A 20,735-nucleotide genomic window follows, 5' to 3' on the forward strand; every position below is an offset into this window, starting at 1 on the left:
AGTATATTTTTTTTGATGGCATGCATTTTTATTCTTAAGTGCATGACATTTTTTATTAACAGGATGACACTTTTATTATGGATGGACACACGGAAAATTTTCAATGTTTATTTTTCATTTTTTCCAATAATGGGCAGTGGGATGTCAATGTTGAGGTTCTTTTAAAAAAATCAGCATGTCAATTTCTTTTTTCTATTTTTTCTATAAGTTGATTTTTTTCGGATATACAACAATCTGATCATTTTGAACATGATGGCGTTTTGATTTATGTACATCAAGGCATTTTTGCTGTTGTTATAGCTTTTTAAAATGAGGCACATAGCAGTTTTTAAGTTTGGGCAATAAGTAACAGCAAAATGGGATTTATTTGGCCCAACTTGGAGGCTTACAGACGTGCATGGAGGGGGGATGGTTCGCTGGGTGGGTTTCCCCTAGCAAACATTTTTGTTCGGTCGGAACGATCGGTTAGCCAGGACCCCCTTTCCTTAGGAACGTTGCCCAGTTATTCGGGTCCATTTTTATGGACACTAACATCAGACTACCGATCGCCAGGGAAAAAAATTAAATGAGACCAGGTCTTACGATTAGTAGGTGAGACCCGTCTTGATGGATGACACGTGGCATTCATAAATCACAAAGCATCTAATCTCTCCTCCCCCCTCCCCCCCCCTTTGATTTTAATTGGGGGTGAGTGATGCTTTGTGATTTGTGAATGCCACGTGTCATTTATCAGGATGGGTCTCGCGTGAAACCTGGTCTCATAGAATTCTTTTCCGATCGCCAGGGAGGAGCTCCCATCCACTGATTTGTTCGCCGAGGGTGGTCGACCAACGAACACCCTTCATCATTCGCCAAGGGAAGGCCATGGCGAACCCCCGATAGGCCCATAGGCCCAGTTAACTGTTTTCTTTTAATAAAAACCCCTTGATCGTTCGCCGAGGGAAGGCCAGGGCGAACCCCCAATAGTCCCACAGGTCCAGTTAACTATTTTATTTTAATAAAAACACCATGAACAATGAATAAATAAATAATCTTCTAAAATTAGAGAAATGATTAATTTATCATGACCATGATCTAAAAAATATGAAAGTTCACATGCTACTTTATAAAACCTGACATTTCTCTAATTTATAAATTTACAAATGGTATGATTGAAAGAACATGTTGTGTGATTTAAAATAAATAAAATTATGAATTTTCATGTTGATGTTTCACTATGCAAAAAATGTCATGTTTTAAAGAACATTTTTTCTTTATTTTGCCATAAAAATCAAAAAATGCCATGTTGTAAACAATTTTTTGTGCCAATTAAAAAAGGCTAAATTCTTAATAATAAAATTGCCACCCTCTTAATAATACAAATGCAATGATAAAATAATAAAAGTGCCATGCTATCAAATAATAATACTATTATATTTTTAATAATAAAGTAACCATCCTCCAATAAAAGTGACATGTTAATAATAATAATAATAATAATAATAATAATAATAATTGACATGCTCTTAATAATGAAACCATCATTAATAATAATAATAATAATAATAATAATAATAATGTCATGTTAATAGTAATAAAAAATGACATGATGTTCGTAATAAAACTATCATCCTCTTAATAATAAAAATGCCATGTTGTTAATTATTAAAGTGCTACACTCTTAATAATAAAAATTGCCATGTGAGAAAGTAAAAAAAATTCCAAAATTTCCATGAATACTTGATAAAATTCCAAAAGCTTGCCATCGGGCATCATAAAATAGACCTAAAAATTTCCATGTTTTGGAAGACAAAATTTTCATGGTTTAAAGATTAATAGAAGAAATGTCCATGCTACCTATAATTAAAAATGGGAAAGTTTATAAAAAGACCTCTCTAAAAATAGAAAAAAAATTCTTTCAAAAAATGTTAAAACGTTCTGGATTTTCGGGATTTTTCTAGTTGAAAAAGTCGAACGACAAAAGTTAGGGCAGTACATATATGAGTTTAACGCAAATCTCCACAGCCCCCCCCCCCCTTCTGTGGTCGAGTGGTAGGTGCCCTCGGCGTGCACCTTCGTCTGCATTTTTTGGAGAAACAAAAAGAACATTTGCGAGGAAAGCATGAAACTATAATGGCTCCAGCTGACCTACGCCAAAAAAAAAGTTCGCTAGGAAAACATGAAACGTCGAACGGGTCCAACCAACTTACGTGGCATCGGGCATCCGCCAAGATACATACAATGGCGAGGGAGGCGTTCACTGGAGTTGGCCTCTTGGTGAACGGTCGCCGGATAGCTTCTTAAGTTTTTATTTCGTTGGTAGCAAAGTTGGATATTATTGGTTGCAAATGTGCTTAATAAAGAAGAAAAATAGTATATGGTGAGAAAGCTATTATAGAGTTTTATAGTTTCCTTAACATCCAACATTAATTTCTTAAATATATGAGAAGTCAAATTAGGAAGCAGTTGATAGCAAATCGCACTTAATTAGCCTTAAATGATTATTTGCAAAATAATAACCTTAACTGATTTTATTTGTGATAACTACCCACAGATGGTGCCCTTGCTTCCAACTGTTTTGGGAAAAACTGACCGGAGCAAATAAAAATGTCAGGCAATTGATCTTGGATGCGAATATTCAGCGAATGTCTGATTTTTAGGCACGGCAAACCGAACATTTTCATGGCAAATTATATTCGTTGAGAATGATAAATTTAGTTGACGAGCATGGCAAATCTGCTCAGTTCATCTTTTGGACAGTAAAGCAAAACGCAGAAAAGCAATACATGCTCAAGTGTTCTTTGGGTGAGTGGGAAAAGAACGGCATTGATGCGTGGACCTTCACCACGTTGCATTGTTGGCTTGTTCTCGTCGTCTCGTCGGTCTCACTCGTCGACATGCATTTATTCCGGATTGCCGCGGCGGTGCTCCATTTCTCATCTCGTAACTCCTCGATGTGCTTTTCAGCTCCGCTTAGTCATGTTATTTGTTATCCTACTACTCCTAGCGCGATCAAGCTGAGTGCGCTTCCCATATGTGGAACGATTTCCCCATGAACACTGGCAAGCCAGCTAAGTGAGCCCAGCTAACTTAGCCACCTATGGCCGCAACACACGGGGAGATATCGAAAGCCACCTAGCTGCACTCCCACATCTCGACTCGCGCCGTGATCAGTAATCCATCTTCTATATATAAAGCACATTCTAGCGAGCTAGATAATTCGATCTTCAGAGTAGGTACTAATCAGAAATGGCGCTGGCACGCCGGAGTCCGGCCTCCCTCCTGGTCATCGCCGCGGTTCTCTCCGTTCACGGCCTCCTCCCCGCTCCGGCCGCCGCCACGGGCAAGACCGGCCAGCTGACCGTCTTCTGGGGCCGGAACAAGGACGAGGGCTCTCTCAGGGAAGCCTGCGACGCCGGCCTCTACACCGCGGTCATCATGTCCTTCCTCAACGTCTACGGCCACGGCAAGTACCGCCTCGACCTCTCCGGCCACCCGCTCGCCGGCATCGGGGGCGACATCAGGCACTGCCAGTCCATGGGCATCACCGTCTCCCTCTCCATCGGCGGCTACGGCGGCGACTACGCGCTCCCGACCAACCGGTCCGCGCTCGACCTCGCCGACCACCTCTGGTTCTCCTACCTCGGCGGCAGGCGCAGGGGCGTGCGCCGCCCGTTCGGCCGCGCGAGTCTCGACGGCGTCGACCTCTTCCTGGAGCGCGGCGGGCCGGCGGAGCACTACGACGCGCTGGCGAGGGAGCTGGCCAGGCGCAAGGCCCGCGGGGGGAAGGCGCCGCGGCTGACGGCGACGCCGCGCTACGCGTTCCCGGACCGGCTCGCGGCGCCGGCGCTCTCGACGGGGGTCTTCGAGCGCATCCACGTCAGGTTCTACGACTACCCGGACTGCACGGCGTTCATCGAGGACGCGTGGGGCAGGTGGACGGCGGCGTACCCGGGCAGCGAGATCCACCTCGGCCTCACGGCGTCGGAGAAGGCCAGCTGCTACCTGCACCCCAAGGCGCTCTGGGAGATCACCATGCCGATCGTGCAGAAGGCGGCCAACTACGGCGGCGTCATGCTCTGGGACCGGTACTACGACGTGGTGAACGTCCAGGACCACTACAGCAGCTACATCAAGAACTGGGCCTGAGCTCCGGCCATCCTCCATGCATCGCCTTGCATGCTCCTCCCTTGGCAAACGCCTCTAGCTCCTTAATTTGCTTGCGCATGTGTAAATCGAAAGTAATCTGCTGTTAATCGTCACTCTTGTGTGCTTGCAAGAATAAAGGGACGACAGTGCAGTACATGGATAAACAGTTCATTTCAGAGGTTTGGTTCAATCATGCTGTTCCCTGTGGATGTCACAATTATCATCAGATTACTGCTTGATTACGTTTTGAAATGTATGCCCCAACCACAGGTGCGTGCAATCAATAATCAACCCTTAAAGTATCTTCAACAGCCTCGCGGCGCGCTAAAAATGCATTTACATCGTCGGAATGATGAGTTTTTGCGCAGCGAAGAGCACTTGCTTGAGCGGCCACTGCAAATTATAGCACGCGCGAGCCGCTCCAGCAGCCGCCGCAAAAAAACACACACGCTTTCAGCACGAACAATATATACACTCCAAACACAACCAAGAAGATCAAACACAAACAAAATAAATCAATAATAAATAGTTCAATTTTATTATTACAACTCAAACAAATAGTTTATCTTGCAATACAACAAATAGTTCAACAATATAACGTCAAACATACAAATCATGATGCTCTTTGTCGGCCATTCCATGCCTACCACTTCTGGATGAGATCCTTCTGAAGATCATCATGTGTTTCGGCACGTCGAATGACATGATAGGAGGCAACAAAACGAGCCACCCTCGCAGCCCTTCGCCGCACTCGCACGGGATGTCCCAAGTGCTCATACCGAAAGTAGTCTAAATCTTGGCCACGCTCATTCTCGATGATCATGTCGTGCATAATCACACAAGCGTGCATGATCCACCAAAGCATCTTTTGATCCCAAATCTAGCCGGCTCTCTCATGACAAATTGGGCTTGCAAAATCCCAAAAGCTCTCTCCACATCTTTCCTAGCCGCCGCCTGAGCATTGTGGAAATCTAGATTTTTCTTACCATCCGGTTTTTTCAACGGCTTCACAAATGTTTGTCACTTTGAGTAGATGCCATCCGTAAGATAGTAGCCATAGTTGTATGTATGACCATTTGCTACATACTGCACCGGTGGCAGTTCACCATTTGCAATCCTATTCATGAGTGGTGATCGATTAACAATATTGATGTCAATCAAAGATCCAGGCATTCCAAAAAAAAGCATACCAAATACAAGTCTCTTGATTGGCCACCGCTTCAAGGATTATACCAAATCCAAGTCTCTTGATTGGCCACCGCTTCAAGGATTATAGTGGAACCCTTTCTTTGGCCATGGAATTTTCCATGCCATGTCCTAGGACAGTTCTTCCAACTTCAATGCATGCAATCTATTGAGCCAAGCATACCTGGAAACCCTGAGCTTTGTTCATCTCCAAAAGCCTTGCAGCGTCTTCAGCATTGGGACATTTTTAAATACTCCTAGCCAAACACTTGCATAATTCCGACTGCGAAGCGCTTGACACACATGATGGCTTGACTCTCACCCATGACCAAGTGGTCATCAAGTAGATCGGCCGGAATACCGTATGCCAACATACGCAAAGCGGTTGTCACCTTCTGAAAGGTGATATGCTCGAGCTCTCCGGCGGCATTCCTCCTTTGCTGAAAAAAACGATCATGGCTCGCAAGTTTCTCCGCAATGCGCCTGAATAACTCGGTGCTCATCCTAAACCTGTTGGGGAACGTTGCAGAAAACAAAAAATTTCCTACGGTTTCACCAAGATCCATCTATGAGTTCATCTAGCAACGAGTGATCGGATGCATCTACATACCTTGTAGACCGCGAGCGGAAGCGTTCAAAGAACGGGGATGAGGGAGTCGTACTCGACGTGATCCAAATCACCGGAGATCCTAGCGCCGAACGGACGGCACCTTCGCGTTCAACACATGTACGGTCAGCGTGACGTCTCCTCCTTCTTGATCCAGCAAGGGGAAGGAGAGGTTGAGGAAGATGGCTCCAGCAGCAGCACGACGGCGTGGTGGTGATGGAGCTGCAGTACTCCGGAAGGGCTTCGCCAAGCTCTATGGAGGAGGAGGAGGTGTTGGAGAGGGAGAGGGAGGCACCAAAGGCGTAGGTGAGAGGCCCTCCTTCCCCCCCACTATATATAGGGAGCCTAGGGGGGGCGCCGGCCCTAGGAGATGCAATCTCCTAGAGGGCGGCGGCCAAGGGGTGGGGGGCTTGCCCCCCAAGCAAGGGGGCGCCCCCCCCTTTAGGGTTTCCCCACCCTAGGCGCATGGGCCCTAGGGGGAAGTGGCGCCCCAGCCCACTTTGGGCTGGATCCCTTCCCACTTCAGCCCATGGGGCCCTCCAGGATAGGTGGCCCCACCCGGTGGACCCCCTGGACCCTTCTGGTGGTCCCGGTACAATACCGGTGACCCCGAAACTTGTCCCGATGGCCGAAATAGCACTTCCTATATATAATTCTTTACCTCCGGACCATTCCGGAACTCCTCGTGACGTCCGGGATCTCATCCGGGACTCCGAACAACATTCGGGTTACTGCATATACATATCCCTACATCCCTAGCGTCACCGAACCTTAAGTGTGTAGACCCTATGGGTTCGGGAGACATGTAGACATGACCGAGATTGCTCTCCGGTCAATAACCAACAGCGGGATCTGGATACCCATGTTGGCTCCCACATGCTCCTCGATGATCTCATCGGATGAACCACGATGTCGAGGATTCAAGCAACCCCGTATACAATTTCCTTTGTCAATCGGTATGTTACTTGCCCGAGATTCGATCGTCGGTATCCCAATACCTCGTTCAATCTCGTTACCGGCAAGTCACTTTACTCGTACCGTAATGCATGATCCCGTGACCAGACACTTGGTCACTTTGAGCTCATAATGATGATGCATTACCGAGTGGGCCCAGTGATACCTCTCCGTCATACGGAGTGACAAATCCCAGTCTTGATCCGTGTCAACCCAACAGACACTTTCGGAGATACCCGTAGTATACCTTTATAGTCACCCAGTTACGTTGTGATGTTTGGTATACCCAAAGTACTCCTACGGTATCCGGGAGTTACACGATCTCATGGTCTAAGGAAAAGATACTTGACATTGGAAAACTCTAGCAAACGAACTATACGATCTTGTGCTATGTTTAGGATTGGGTCTTGTCCATCACATCATTCTCCTAATGATGTGATCTCGTTATCAATGACATCCAATGTCCATAGTCTGGAAACCATGACTATCTGTTGATCAACGAGCTAGTCAACTAGAGGCTTACTAGGGACATGTTGGTGTCTATTTATTCACACATGTATTACGATTTCTGGATAACACAATTATAGCACGAATAAAAGACAATTATCATGAACAAGGAAATATAATAATAATGCTTTTATTATTACCTCTAGGGCATATTTCCAACAGTCTCCCACTTGCACTAGAGTCAATAATCTAGTTACATTGTGATGAATCGAACACCCATGGAATTCTGGTGTTGATCATGTTTTGCTCTAGGGAGAGGTTTAGTCAACGGATCCGCTACATTCAGGTCCGTATGTACTGTACAAATATCTATGTCTCCATCTTGAACATTTTCACGAATGGAGTTGAAGCGACGCTTGATGTGCCTGGTCTTCTTGTGAAACCTGGGCTCCTTGGCAAGTGCAATAGCTCCAGTGTTGTCACAGAAGAGTTTGATTGGCCCCGACGCATTGGGTATGACTCCTAGGTCGGTGATGAACTCCTTCACCCAAATTGCTTCATGCGTTGCCTCCGAGGCTGCCATGTACTCCGCTTCACATGTAGATCCCGCCACGACGCTCTGCTTGCAACTGCACCAGCTTACTGCCCCACCATTCAAAATATACACGTATCCGGTTTGTGACTTAGAGTCATCCAGATCTGTGTCGAAGCTAGCGTCGACGTAACCCTTTACGACGAGCTCTTCGTCACCTCCATAGACGGGAAACATTTCCTTAGTCCTTTTCAGGTACTTCAGGATATTCTTGACCGTTTTCCGGTGTTCCTTGCCGGGATTACTTTGGTACCTACCTACCAAACTTACGGCAAGGTTTACATCAGGTCTGGTACACAGCATGGCATACATAATAGAACCTATGGCTGAGGCATAGGGGATGACACTCATCTCTTCTATATCTTCTGTCATGGTCGGACATTGAGCTGAGCTCAATTTCACACCTTGTAACACAGGCAAGAACCCCTTCTTAGACTGATCCATATTGAACTTCTTCAATATCTTATCAAGGTATGTGCTTTGTGAAAGACCTATGAGGCGTCTTGATCTATCTCTATAGATATTGATGCCTAATATATAAGCAGCTTCTCCAAGGTCCTTCATTGAAAAACTCTTATTCAAGTAGGCCTTAATGCTGTCCAAGAGTTCTATATTATTTCCCATCAAAAGTATGTCATCTACATATAATATGAGAAATGCTACAGAGCTCCCACTCACTTTCTTGTAAACGCAGACTTCTCCATAAGTCTGCGTAAACCCAAACGCTTTGATCATCTCATCAAAGCGAATGTTCCAACTCCGAGATGCTTGCACCAGCCCATAAATCGAGCGTTGGAGCTTGCACACCTTGTTAGCATTCTTAGGATCGACAAAACCTTCTGGCTGCATCATATACAATTCTTCCTTAAGGAAACCATTAAGGAATGCTGTTTTGACGTCCATTTGCCATATCTCATAATCATAGAATGCAGCAATTGCTAACATGATTCGGACGGACTTTAGCTTCGCTACCGGTGAGAAAGTCTCATCGTAGTCAACCCCTTGAACTTGTCGATAACCCTTAGCGACAAGCCGAGCTTTATAGATGGTCACATTACCATCCGCGTCTGTCTTCTTCTTAAAGATCCATTTATTTTCTATGGCTCGCCGCTCAACGGGCAAGTCAGTCAAAGTCCATACTTCGTTTTCATACATGGATCCTATCTCGGATTTCATGGCTTCTAGCCATTTGTCGGAATCCGGGCCCGCCATCGCTTCTTCATAGTTCGAAGGTTCACCATTGTCTAACAACATGATTTCCAAGACAGGGTTGCCGTACCACTCTGGTGCGGAACGTGTCCTTGTGGACCTACGAAGTCCAGTAGCAACTTGATCTGAAGTTTCATGATCATCATCATTAATTTCCTCTCTAGTCGGTGCAGGCACCTCAGGAACATTTTCTTGAGTTGCGCCATTTTCCGGTTCAAGAGGTAATACTTCATCAAGTTCTACTTTCCTCCCACTTACTTCTTTCGAGAGAAACTCCTTCTCTAGAAAGGATCCATTCTTGGCAACAAAGATCTTGCCCTCGGATCTGAGGTAGAAGGTATACCCAATAGTTTCTTTAGGGTATCCTATGAAGACGCATTTTTCCGACTTGGGTTCGAGCTTTTCAGGTTGAAGTTTCTTGACATAAGCATCACATCCCCAAACTTTTAGAAACGACAGCTTAGGTTTCTTCCCAAACCATAATTCATACGGTGTCGTCTCAACGGATTTTGATGGAGCCCTATTTAAAGTGAATGCGGCAGTCTCTAAAGCATAGCCCCAAAATGAGAGCGGTAAATCGGTAAGAGACATCATAGATCGCACCATATCTAATAGAGTGCGATTACGACGTTCAGACACACCATTACGCTGAGGTGTTCCAGGCGGCGTCAGTTGTGAAACTATTCCACATTTTCTTAAGTGTGTGCCAAATTCGTGCCTCAAGTATTCTCCTCCATGATCTGATCGCAAGAACTTGATTTTTCTGTCACGTTGATTCTCAACCTCACTCTAAAATTCCTTGAACTTTTCAAAGGTCTCAGACTTGTGTTTCATTAAATAGATATACCCATATCTACTCAAGTCATCAGTGAGGGTGAGAACATAACGATAGCCACCGCGAGCCTCAACACTCATTGGACCACACACATCAGTATGTATGATTTCCAATAAGTTGGTTGCTCGCTCCATTGTTCCTGAGAACGGAGTCTTGGTCATTTTACCCATGAGGCATGGTTCGCACGTGTCAAATGATTCGTAATCAAGAGACTCTAAAAGTCCATCTGCATGGAGCTTCTTCATGCGTTTGACACCTATGTGACCAAGGCGGCAGTGCCACAAGTATGTGGGACTATCATTATCAACCTTACATCTTTTGGTATTCACACTATGAATATGTGTAGCATTACGCTCGAGATTCATTAAGAATAAACCATTCACTATCGGAGCATGACCATAAAACATATCTCTCATATAAATAGAACAACCATTATTCTCAGATTTAAATGAGTAGCCATCTCGTATTAAACGAGATCCTGACACAATGTTCATGCTCAAACTTGGCACTAAATAACAATTATTGAGGTTCAAAACTAATCCCGTAGGTAAATGTAGAGGTAGCGTGCCGACGGCGATCACATCGACCTTGGAACCATTCCCGACGCGCATCGTCACCTCGTCCTTCGCCAGTCTCCGCTTATTCCGCAGCTCCTGCTTTGAGTTACAAATGTGAGCGACTGCACCGGTATCAAATACCCAGGAGCTACTACGAGTACTGGTAAGGTACACATCAATTACATGTATATCACATATACCTTTCGTTTTACCGGCCTTCTTGTCCGCTAAGTATTTGGGGCAGTTCCGTTTCCAGTGACCACTTTCCTTGCAATAAAAGCACTCAGTCTCGGGCTTGGGTCCATTCTTTGGCTTCTTCCCGGCAGCTTGCTTGCCGGGCGCGGCAACTCCCTTGCCGTCCTTCTTGAAGGTTTTCTTACCCTTGCCTTTCTTGAACTTAGTGGTTTTATTCACCATCAACACTTGATGTTCCTTTTTGACTTCTACCTCTGCTGATTTCAGCATTGCAAATACTTCAGGAATGGTCTTTTCCATCCCCTGCATATTGAAGTTCATCACAAAGATCTTGTAGCTCGGTGGAAGCGACTGAAGGATTCTGTCAATGATCGCGTCATCCGGGAGATTAACTCCCAGCTGAGTCAAGCGGTTATGCAACCCAGACATAGTGAGTATGTGCTCACTGACAGAACTGTTTTCCTCCATCTTACAGCTGAAGAACTTCTCGGAGACTTGATATCTCTCGACCCGGGCATGAGCTTGGAAAACCATTTTCAGCTCTTCGAACATCTCATATGCTCCGTGTCTCTCAAAACGTTTTTGGAGCCCCGGCTCTAAGCTGTAAAGCATGCCGCACTGAACGAGGGAGTAGTCATCGGTACGTGCCTGCCAAGCGTTCATAACGTCTTGTTCTACAGGGAGAATAGGTGCGTCACCTAGCGGTGCTTGTAGGACATAATTTTTCTTGGCAGCTATGAGGATGATCCTCAGGTTCCGGACCCAGTCCGTGTAGTTGCTGCCATCGTCTTTCAGCTTGGTTTTCTCTAGGAACGCGTTGAAGTTGAGGACTAAGTTGGCCATTTGATCTACAAGACATATTGTAAATATTTTAGACTAAGTTCATGATAATTAAGTTTATCTAATCAAATTATTCAATGAACTCCCACTTAGATAGACATCCCTCCAGTCATCTAAGTATAACATGATCCGAGTTAACTAGGCCGTGTCCGATCATCACGTGAGACGGACTAGTCAACATCGGTGAACATCTTCATGTTGATCGTATCTTCTATACGACTCATGCTCGACCTTTTGGTCTTCTATGTTCCGAGGCCATGTCTGTACATGCTAGGCTCGTCAAGTCAACCTAAGTGTTTGCATGTGTAAATCTGTCTTACACCCGTTGTATGTGAACGTTGGAATCTATCACACCCGATCATCACGTGGTGCTTCGAAACAACGAACTGTCGCAACGGTGCACAGTTAGGGGGAACATTTTCTTGAAATTATTATGAGGGATCATCTTATTTACTACCGTCGTTCTAAGTAAACAAGATGCAAAAACATGATAAACATCACATGCAATCAAATAATAATAGTGGCATGATATGTCCAATATCACATAGCTCCTTTGATCTCCATCTTGGGGCTCTATGATCATCTTGTCACCGGCATGACACCATGATCTCCATCATCGTGTCTCCATGAAGTTGCTCGCCAACTATTACTTGTACTACTATGGCTAACGCGTTTAGCAATAAAGTAAAGTAATTTACATGGCGTTTCTCTATGACACGCAGGTCATACAAAAAATAAAGACAACTCCTATGGCTCCTGCCGGTTGTCATACTCATCGACATGCAAGTCGTGATTCCTATTACAATAGCATGAACATCTCATACATCACATATATATCATTCATCATTCATCACAACTTTGTCCATATCACATCACAAAACACTTGCTGCAAAAACAAGTTAGACGTCCTCTAATTGTTGTTGCAAGTTTTACGTGGCTGCAATAGGGTTCTAGCAAGAATGTTTTCTTACCTACGTGAAAGCCACAACGTGATTTGTCAACTTCTATTTACCCTTCATAAGGACCCTTTTCATCGAATCCGCTCCAACTAAAGTGGGAGAGGCAGACACCCGCCATCCACCTTATGCAACTAGTGCATGTTAGTCGGTGGAACCGGTCTCACGTAAGCGTACGTGTAAGGTTGGTCCGGGCCGCTTCATCCCACAATACCGTTGAAGCAAGATAAGACTAGTAGCGGCAAGAAAGTTGACAACATCAACGCCCACAACAAATTGTGTTCTACTCGTGCATAGATAACTACGCATAGACCTAGCTCATGATGCCACTGTTGGGGAACGTTGCAGAAAACAAAAAATTTCCTACGGTTTCACCAAGATCCATCTATGAGTTCATCTAGCAACGAGTGATCGGATGCATCTACATACCTTGTAGACCGCGAGTGGAAGCGTTCAAAGAACGGGGATGAGAGAGTCGTACTCGATGTGATCCAAATCACCGGAGATCCTAGCGCCGAACGGACGGCACCTCCGCGTTCAACACACGTACGGACAGCGTGACGTCTCCTCCTTCTTGATCCAGCAAGGGGAAGGAGAGGTTGAGGAAGATGGCTCCAGCAGCAGCACGACGGCGTGGTGGTGATGGAGCTGCAGTACTTCGGCAGGGCTTCGCCAAGCTCTATGGAGGAGGAGGAGGTGTTGGAGAGGGAGAGGGAGGCACCAAAGGCGTAGGTGAGAGGCCCTCCCTCCCCCCCACTATATATAGGGAGCCTAGGGGGGGGGCGGCGGCCCTAGGAGATGCAATCTCCTAGGGGGGCGGCGGCCAAGGGGTGGGGGGCTTGCCCCCCAAGCAAGGGGGCGCCCCCCCTTTAGGGTTTCCCCACCCTAGGCGCATGGGCCCTAGGGGGAAGTGGTGCCCCAGCCCACTTTGGGCTGGATCCCTTCCCACTTCAGCCCATGGGGCCCTCCAGGATAGGTGGCCCCACCCGGTGGACCCCCTGGACCCTTCCGGTGGTCCCGGTACAATACCGGTGACCCCGAAACTTGTCCCGATGGCCGAAATAGCACTTCCTATATATAATTCTTTACCTCCGGACCATTCCGAAACTCCTCGTGACGTCCGGGATCTCATCGGGACTCCGAACAACATTCGGGTTACTGCATATACATATCCCTACATCCCTAGCGTCACCGAACCTTAAGTGTGTAGACCCTATGGGTTCGGGAGACATGTAGACATGACCGAGATTGCTCTCCGGTCAATAACCAACAGCGGGATCTGGATAGCCATGTTGGCTCCCACATGCTCCTCGATGATCTCATCGGATGAACCACGATGTCGAGGATTCAAGCAACCCCGTATACAATTCCCTTTGTCAATCGGTATGTTACTTGCCCGAGATTCGATCGTCGGTATCCCAATACCTCGTTCAATCTCGTTACCGGCAAGTCACTTTACTCGTACCGTAATGCATGATCCCGTGACCAGACACTTGGTCACTTTGAGCTCATAATGATGATGCATTACTGAGTGGGCCCAGTGATACCTCTCCGTCATACGGAGTGACAAATCCCAGTCTTGATCCGTGTCAACCCAACAGACACTTTCGGAGATACCCGTAGTATACCTTTATAGTCACCTAGTTACGTTGTGACGTTTGGTATACCCAAAGTACTCCTACGGTATCCGGGAGTTACACGATCTCATGGTCTAAGGAAAAGATACTTGACATTGGAAAACTCTAGCAAACGAACTATACGATCTTGTGCTATGTTTAGGATTGGGTCTTGTCCATCACATCATTCTCCTAATGATGTGATCTCGTTATCAATGACATCCAATGTCCATAGTCTGGAAACCATGACTATCTGTTGATCAACGAGCTAGTCAACTAGAGGCTTACTAGGGACATGTTGGTGTCTATTTATTCACACATGTATTACGATTTCCGGATAACACAATTATAGCATGAATAAAAGACAATTATCATGAACAAGGAAATATAATAATAATGCTTTTATTATTGCCTCTAGGGCATATTTCCAACAAAACCGGCGCCGGAAGTACGACTCAGGGTACACGCGATTATCCACAAAATAGTGCCTCATCAATCTGTTGTCGGCATCGATCTTATCCCTCCAAAAATTTTTCCGACCCATAACCGAACCACCGTGCTTCGATTTTTTATTGATATGCATAGTTAGGATCATTGCAAGATCCTCCTCCTCTTCAATATCAAATTCTTCTTTGAAAGAATCATATGACGAACTCATCTACAATGTTGAATTTAAACTGGTCTATAAAAACTACAAACAACATGCACCAAATTCATGTAAAAAAGTAAAGTTGAAGCAATACATACCTTGCAAGCGTTTTGTCGAACACCTTGTGGGCGCCGAGCGGCAGTGGGCGGTCGGGTGCTGTTCGTCAGAGGAATGGCGCGCGCGAGGGGTGGCGGCGACTAGAGGGAGACGGAGGAAGCAGCGGCAGCGCAGGGATAGGCCGAGAAGCGCCGGAATGGTCGCCAGAACAAATGGGGTGGTGCGGGCGGCGCCTGGATTGGGGGGGGGGCGCTTGAGTGTGCAGCGCGCGGGAGTGGACGCAACAAATAAACGGCAGGCGATGCCGTTTCCGCCCGCGTGCTGAACTACTTATGCTGCGCGCGCAGTTTTTGCGCCTCCGCTGGAGCTCCCGAAGCGGTTGCACGTGAGCAAAAAACCCAAATTTTCCAGCGCGGCGTTTATATAGCGTGGCTATTGGAGTTGTTCTTACAAATATGTGTTCTGAAATGAATGTTAGAGCATCTCCAACGCCCATCCTCAAAACGCCCGCACACGAATCCATGCATGTTGTGCTATCCAACGCGGGTTATATCGGTCTACAGGGCAGTCCGGGTGCACTTTCTCTCACAAACTGAAGACAAACGTAGGGATTTGCGAGCGTCCAGACCGCTGCCACGCCCGCGCCCTGGTCCACCGAAACCCTCTCCTTGCACGCTTCCCGCCCGAAACGGTCAGCGCTGCTCCAAAGTATCAGCGCCGCAATCATGTCCGGTCAGAGCAGATGCGACCTCTCGCTGATGCCGACATTGAAGCGGCACGCAGGTAACGAGAGCGACGCGCGCCGCTTCCCGTGATCGCTCCGCATTCAAACAACATGCCGGCCGGCCGGCCGTCCATCTCCCGTCCGCATTAATGACACGCGTTTGCCGAGGCGGCTACTCGGGCGCCATCCTTCCGTCCCTCTGCTGCCCACCATTGCCGCCTCACCCGCTATATAAACCGCAGCCCCGGCCATAGCCACATTCGTACTCCTCCGGCCCCTTTCTCCTCTTCCGAACCATGGCCTCCTTGCGTGCTAAAGCCCTCTCGGATAGACTGTCGCCAGAGCAGAAGAAGGAGATGGCCGCTATTGCTACCGGCGGGTAGTCCGGTAGGCAGCCGGAGGCCGACGGCGCCCAAATGGAGGACAAGCCGGCGCCACCCTCCTCGCCGGTGCATTTCACCCTGACCATCGACGAGGCTCGTGCCCATTATATGGACATGGTGCAGGAAGAGTAGGAGGAGCAGTTCCGGGAGGCGCCGGCCACCGCCGCTACAAGCACCTGCTCCTCTAGGAGCACCAGCAGGCGGAGGAGCGGCTCAATGCCGGCAGGAAGATCGCGGCGGACATGGACTTGGCGCAGGCGGCGCTGCTCGAGTCGTACCGCTCCGTCCACGAGATCCGCCTCACACGTTGGCGGTACCGAGCGCCAGGCGAAACTGGAGGCCGCCTACAAGGAGTTTGACGAGGCGGCGGACGAGGTGTGGGCAAGACCGACGATGAGGCGGAGGACATCATCGGCTCCGCCGAGGACATGCCATGCTGCCACGACCACGAAGTTGACACGTCCGTGGGCGCCGCCGACAACGAGGAAGAGTAGAGCATGGTAGGTCGCTGCTGCTTGGGTCCCAAAAAGGCCACCGCTCCTCCCTTCCCGTTGAAGCCAAGCTTGGTGGGCTGAACATTGTCAACTGATTAGCCGCTTGACGGCGACGTGGAGGCGGACAACTTCACTTCTCGGGGCTCTGGTGGCGGAGCTCGAGAGCGCCAAGGCGGAACTGGAGAAGACAAAGCATCAGTTCTTGGGGCTCACAGCCAGACATGGAAAACGGGCGCCGGCAATCATATATTAGATAAATTAATTATACCTCCACAGCCGGACCAACACCGCTTTTAGGTGAAGTATATGTCCGAAATGTAATGAAATCCGGCCGTGCTTGAACAAATTTTATTTAGTTAATTCGAATTGTTGTTCAAATGTTTGTTGCTAGCGTCGGATGGCCGTCTCTCGTATCCGCGCGGATTGATCCCCTTGTCCGCGAACATTATGGAAGGTGCCGTTGGAGATGCCCTTACCAGCAGCTAGCTTGGAGTGAACATGCACTTTGCCCCGCCGTCTGGCACGTCGTGTTTCCACGGTAGTCCCTCTTTTCTATAACAAGTGTTGTAGTATGTCGTGTTTTTCCTGGTGGCAGTATATTTTCTAAAAGAAAAGAAAAAATGTTTTGCACTTTTTCAGGGGAAAAGATTTGCATTCTACTAGTACATATTTGTTCGTCTGGGGTCGATTTTTTTTTTTAACAAGCATGCATGGGCTTTGGTTGCATGCTTCACTTAACGGTGAGATCTGTCCGTCGTGCCAATAAATTCGTCGCGACCGCAAACAAAAAACACGTTGGTCGAAGCGATCGATCGGCGAGTTGTGGAGGTTCTCGGCAGGATAAGATGGTCCTGTCCGCGGAAGTTCGGAAGCGGTGACGTTGGTTTGTCATTACGCAGAAAAAAAAGGGAACAAATCTCGTCGACAGATCGATCGGATAGTGTCCTTGGCGGCGACAACCTACTACGCGGACGTGTCGGCCTTCGCGTGTCGCGTCGCAGGAGGGCCGCCCAAGCTGTGCTGTGCAGGCCTCGCAAAGCGCAGGCGGTGGAGGCCGAGGCGCGCGCGTGACTGCGCGTGGGCACGGGCAAATCTCATTTCACGCATTCAGCGTCAAATAGCTGCCTTTTCAAGCAAACAAGCGAGGCGAGCGCTCGTGGTGCGCCGAATTCGATTTTGCGAACTTTCCAGAAGGTTCCTGTTTGGCTTTACCGGATTAGGGAACCTTGTGGAATGTTCTGGCTCGGTTTTCTATGTATATTTCCTTTTTTCGGCGATTTCCTTTTTTTAATAAAAAAGGTTCAGAAATTTCAAATGTTTGTTTTTTTAAATAATGTTCGGAAGTACTCCTACAAAATGTATTTCGATTTTGAAAAAAATGTCCATGTCTTTCAAGAGTTCTTCCCGTTTTTCAAAAGAAGTATGGTAATTTAAAAAATGTCTGTGCTTTCAGAAAAGGTTTGAAATTAAAAAAACATATTTCCAAATAATATTAAGAATTTCAAAAAATATTTGTATTTTCCAAATTTTCGAATTTCTGAAAATTATCAGAGGAAATTTAAAAATATTCATGTTCTAAAAAATTATTTCCATTTTCCAAAACAAATGTTCTAATTCTTTTAGAAAAATGAATATGAAAGAAAATGTCATGCTACTTAAAAACACACGCTGCTATAGTAATTGAGCCGAACCGCTACAATGACATGTTGCTACATAAATGGGCTTGCCCAAATTTGGGCTTCCCTATGCGGCGAGGTCACTATTGGATGCATAGTGTGATAGGGCCTCCTTGGGCATGGCATCTACGAACAACTTTAGGGAACAATCAGACGGAAAGTATCCGATGCACATATGCTTGTGGTGTTATCGATGCACCAAACGGCGTAGCGTGTTAAAAAATGTTTCAGAAAATCTGAAAAAATGTATCACATTGACACAGCATTTGCCTATGTTGTCGCAAAAAATTAAATAAAAAATTCAAAACATTGGACAAGATACATAAATGATAAATTTAGCATCAATGTGATAATGGGCCAAAATTAAAGTCCAACTTATGTTGTGTACTATTCGGTGTTGATTTTGTGTTTTTCATACCTTGATCAATGTTTCAAATTTGGAATTAAAAGTTTACCAATATATAGACCGATGTTGTGTGAATGTGCTATTTTTCGAACATTTTTGAACACGCTATGGGCGTCCAATAGCACCATAAGCACCGGTACACCAGATACTTTCCCGCGATCAGGCCTAGGTCAAGCCAACGCAACCTGGCAGGTTGTGTTTAGGCAGGGCAAGACATTGGCTCTGGTCGGGAAAGGCCCATGTTGGTTTGAACAGCTTTTCTAAGCGATATCATTAGTTAAGGGTTACCCTTTGTAAAAGTCACTCTCACCTTTTTGAGGATAATTGATTTGATGCCAACATTTGGTATTGCCAATACTTGGCAAGCCAACAATTGGCAATATCAAAAATGACAAAATTTGTCAATTTCTTGTGAGGTTAGCAAGTAAACATGGTAAGCAACCAAGCATTAGCCAATATTTGACATTTGCCAAATATTGGCATGCCAATTTTTGGCATAAAACCAATCATCCTCTTCATGCATTGACAACTGGTGAATTGTATGTGCATCATTTGTCGTAACCTGAGAGTATTCCCCCTTTTTAGATTCATTTATTCAAAATGTTTTATCTCTTAAACCATGCGTCAAAATCCTAAACTGTTGTCACCGTTTGATTTATCACATCGAGATCTTCAAAACTAGATTCCACGCTGGAAACAGACTTTTTCTTTCACGAAAAACAACAAAATAAATCAAAAGGGTAAAAAACGAAAACAAAGAAAATGGCAATAAACAAACAAATGCTGGAAAAACGGAGAAATAAACCGGAGCAGGAAGCACAATTGCTCTCCCAAGAATCACAGTTGTGCTTCTCGTGGAAGCAAACATGTACTTCCACGAGAAGCAAGTCTTTACTTCTAGCTAATCTATGCTTCTTGTGGAAGCAGATTTATTTCTTGAGAAACACTACTATGCTTCTTGCGCAAGTAAATCTATAATTTCACGAGAAGCAAATATGTGCTTCTTATGAAAGCACAATTTTTTTTCAGAGAAGCACGCAAGAAAATCTACAACTTCATGAGAAGCAAATCTGTATTTCTAGTGAAAGCATTTTTTTTCTTTTTGAGAAGCACGGAGCACAACCGTGCTTCCCGCAGAAGCCAATCTGCACCTGTCGTGAAACATGATATATTTTTTTATGCAAAAAACATTTCTCCAAAAACTAAGAAAAACAAGGCGAAAACCTAAAAAAGCCCCGGAAAACTCATCTAAAAACACAAAAACACATACAGAAAAAAAATGAAATCCTAAAAGAACATGCAGCATGCGACATGTGACGAAAGGCTAGACACAGGGTACTCCCAGGTCACCAAAATTGACCCTGAAAACCCCCGTAAGGTGTAATCTCCAGTTAGTTGCTCCCTTTGAAATGCACGACGGGTACCTCTATATACCACTTGCAGTGAGCTGGATGCCCCGCTTGCCTGCATCGTTCCCCCACATGGGCCAGGCCCAGCATTGCAATGAGCGTTTGAGCAGGCAATGTGTACAATATCACGTGCAGATGGGGGAACTAAAAGCATCTACAGCCGGGCGCGCCTGCGGAAAACAATTACCGACTCCTCCTTTTGGACAACCACACTCCTCATATGTCAATCATCATATTCAGGCAAATCCATATATGTCCATCATATAGCACAAATTCATCAGTTCATAATTCAACAACACAAAAATAAACAACAATTCAACGCATGTCAAATAAATTCAACAATTCATACATAGATAGGCGATACAATAATGAATCAAACGCCTCTATTGTTCCGCTTGTTGATCATCTTCTCCATGTTGATCAACCACTTCTTGCCTTCGTCATCTAATAGGCTAGTGTCCTACAAAATGTTCCTAAACTAATCTGTCACTATCGCAAGCCTCAACTTCTCTCTCTAAAGTTTAATTCCCTGCATTATCTCCGCCTTTTCAAGCTCCTATTTGCCCTTTTTTTTTCTTATCTATCCAATTATATTTTCTTCCTCGCTATGTTCAACTTCTATTGCACCCTCTCTCGGTTGAATTCCATCTTCTTCCTTTGCACATCTATGAGGATTTTGTATCTATCCTCCTTCCTCACCTCCTTAGCGAAAAATGCATATCCATGTGGTGGACATTTTGCTTGACGCGCGATCACACGTGACCCTCTCTTTATCCTACTTGTTTGCCATCACTTGTCGATTCCTCTTTGGCATGA

General features: G+C 46.0%; 1 protein-coding gene across 1 annotated transcript; it reads left to right on the top strand.

Moving 5' to 3' along the window:
- Window positions 1-2,950: 2,950 nt before the first annotated feature.
- Window positions 2,951-4,318, top strand: LOC125556438 (xylanase inhibitor protein 1-like). The gene has a single exon (XM_048719171.2). It carries the CDS (start codon window positions 3,229-3,231, stop codon window positions 4,126-4,128), a length of 900 nt encoding a protein of 299 aa, XP_048575128.1. The 5' UTR covers window positions 2,951-3,228; the 3' UTR covers window positions 4,129-4,318.
- The last annotated feature ends 16,417 nt before the right edge of the window (window positions 4,319-20,735 follow it).

Source organism: Triticum urartu, chromosome 5A (assembly GCF_056163025.1).
Source record: "Triticum urartu cultivar PI428250 chromosome 5A, HENAU_Tu73, whole genome shotgun sequence".
Taxonomy (NCBI): domain Eukaryota; kingdom Viridiplantae; phylum Streptophyta; class Magnoliopsida; order Poales; family Poaceae; genus Triticum; species Triticum urartu.

Coding starts and splice junctions, on each gene's coding strand:
- LOC125556438 (XM_048719171.2), top strand. CDS start 3,229: ATGGCGCTGGCACGCCGGAGTCCGGCCTCCCTCCTGGTCATCGCCGCG.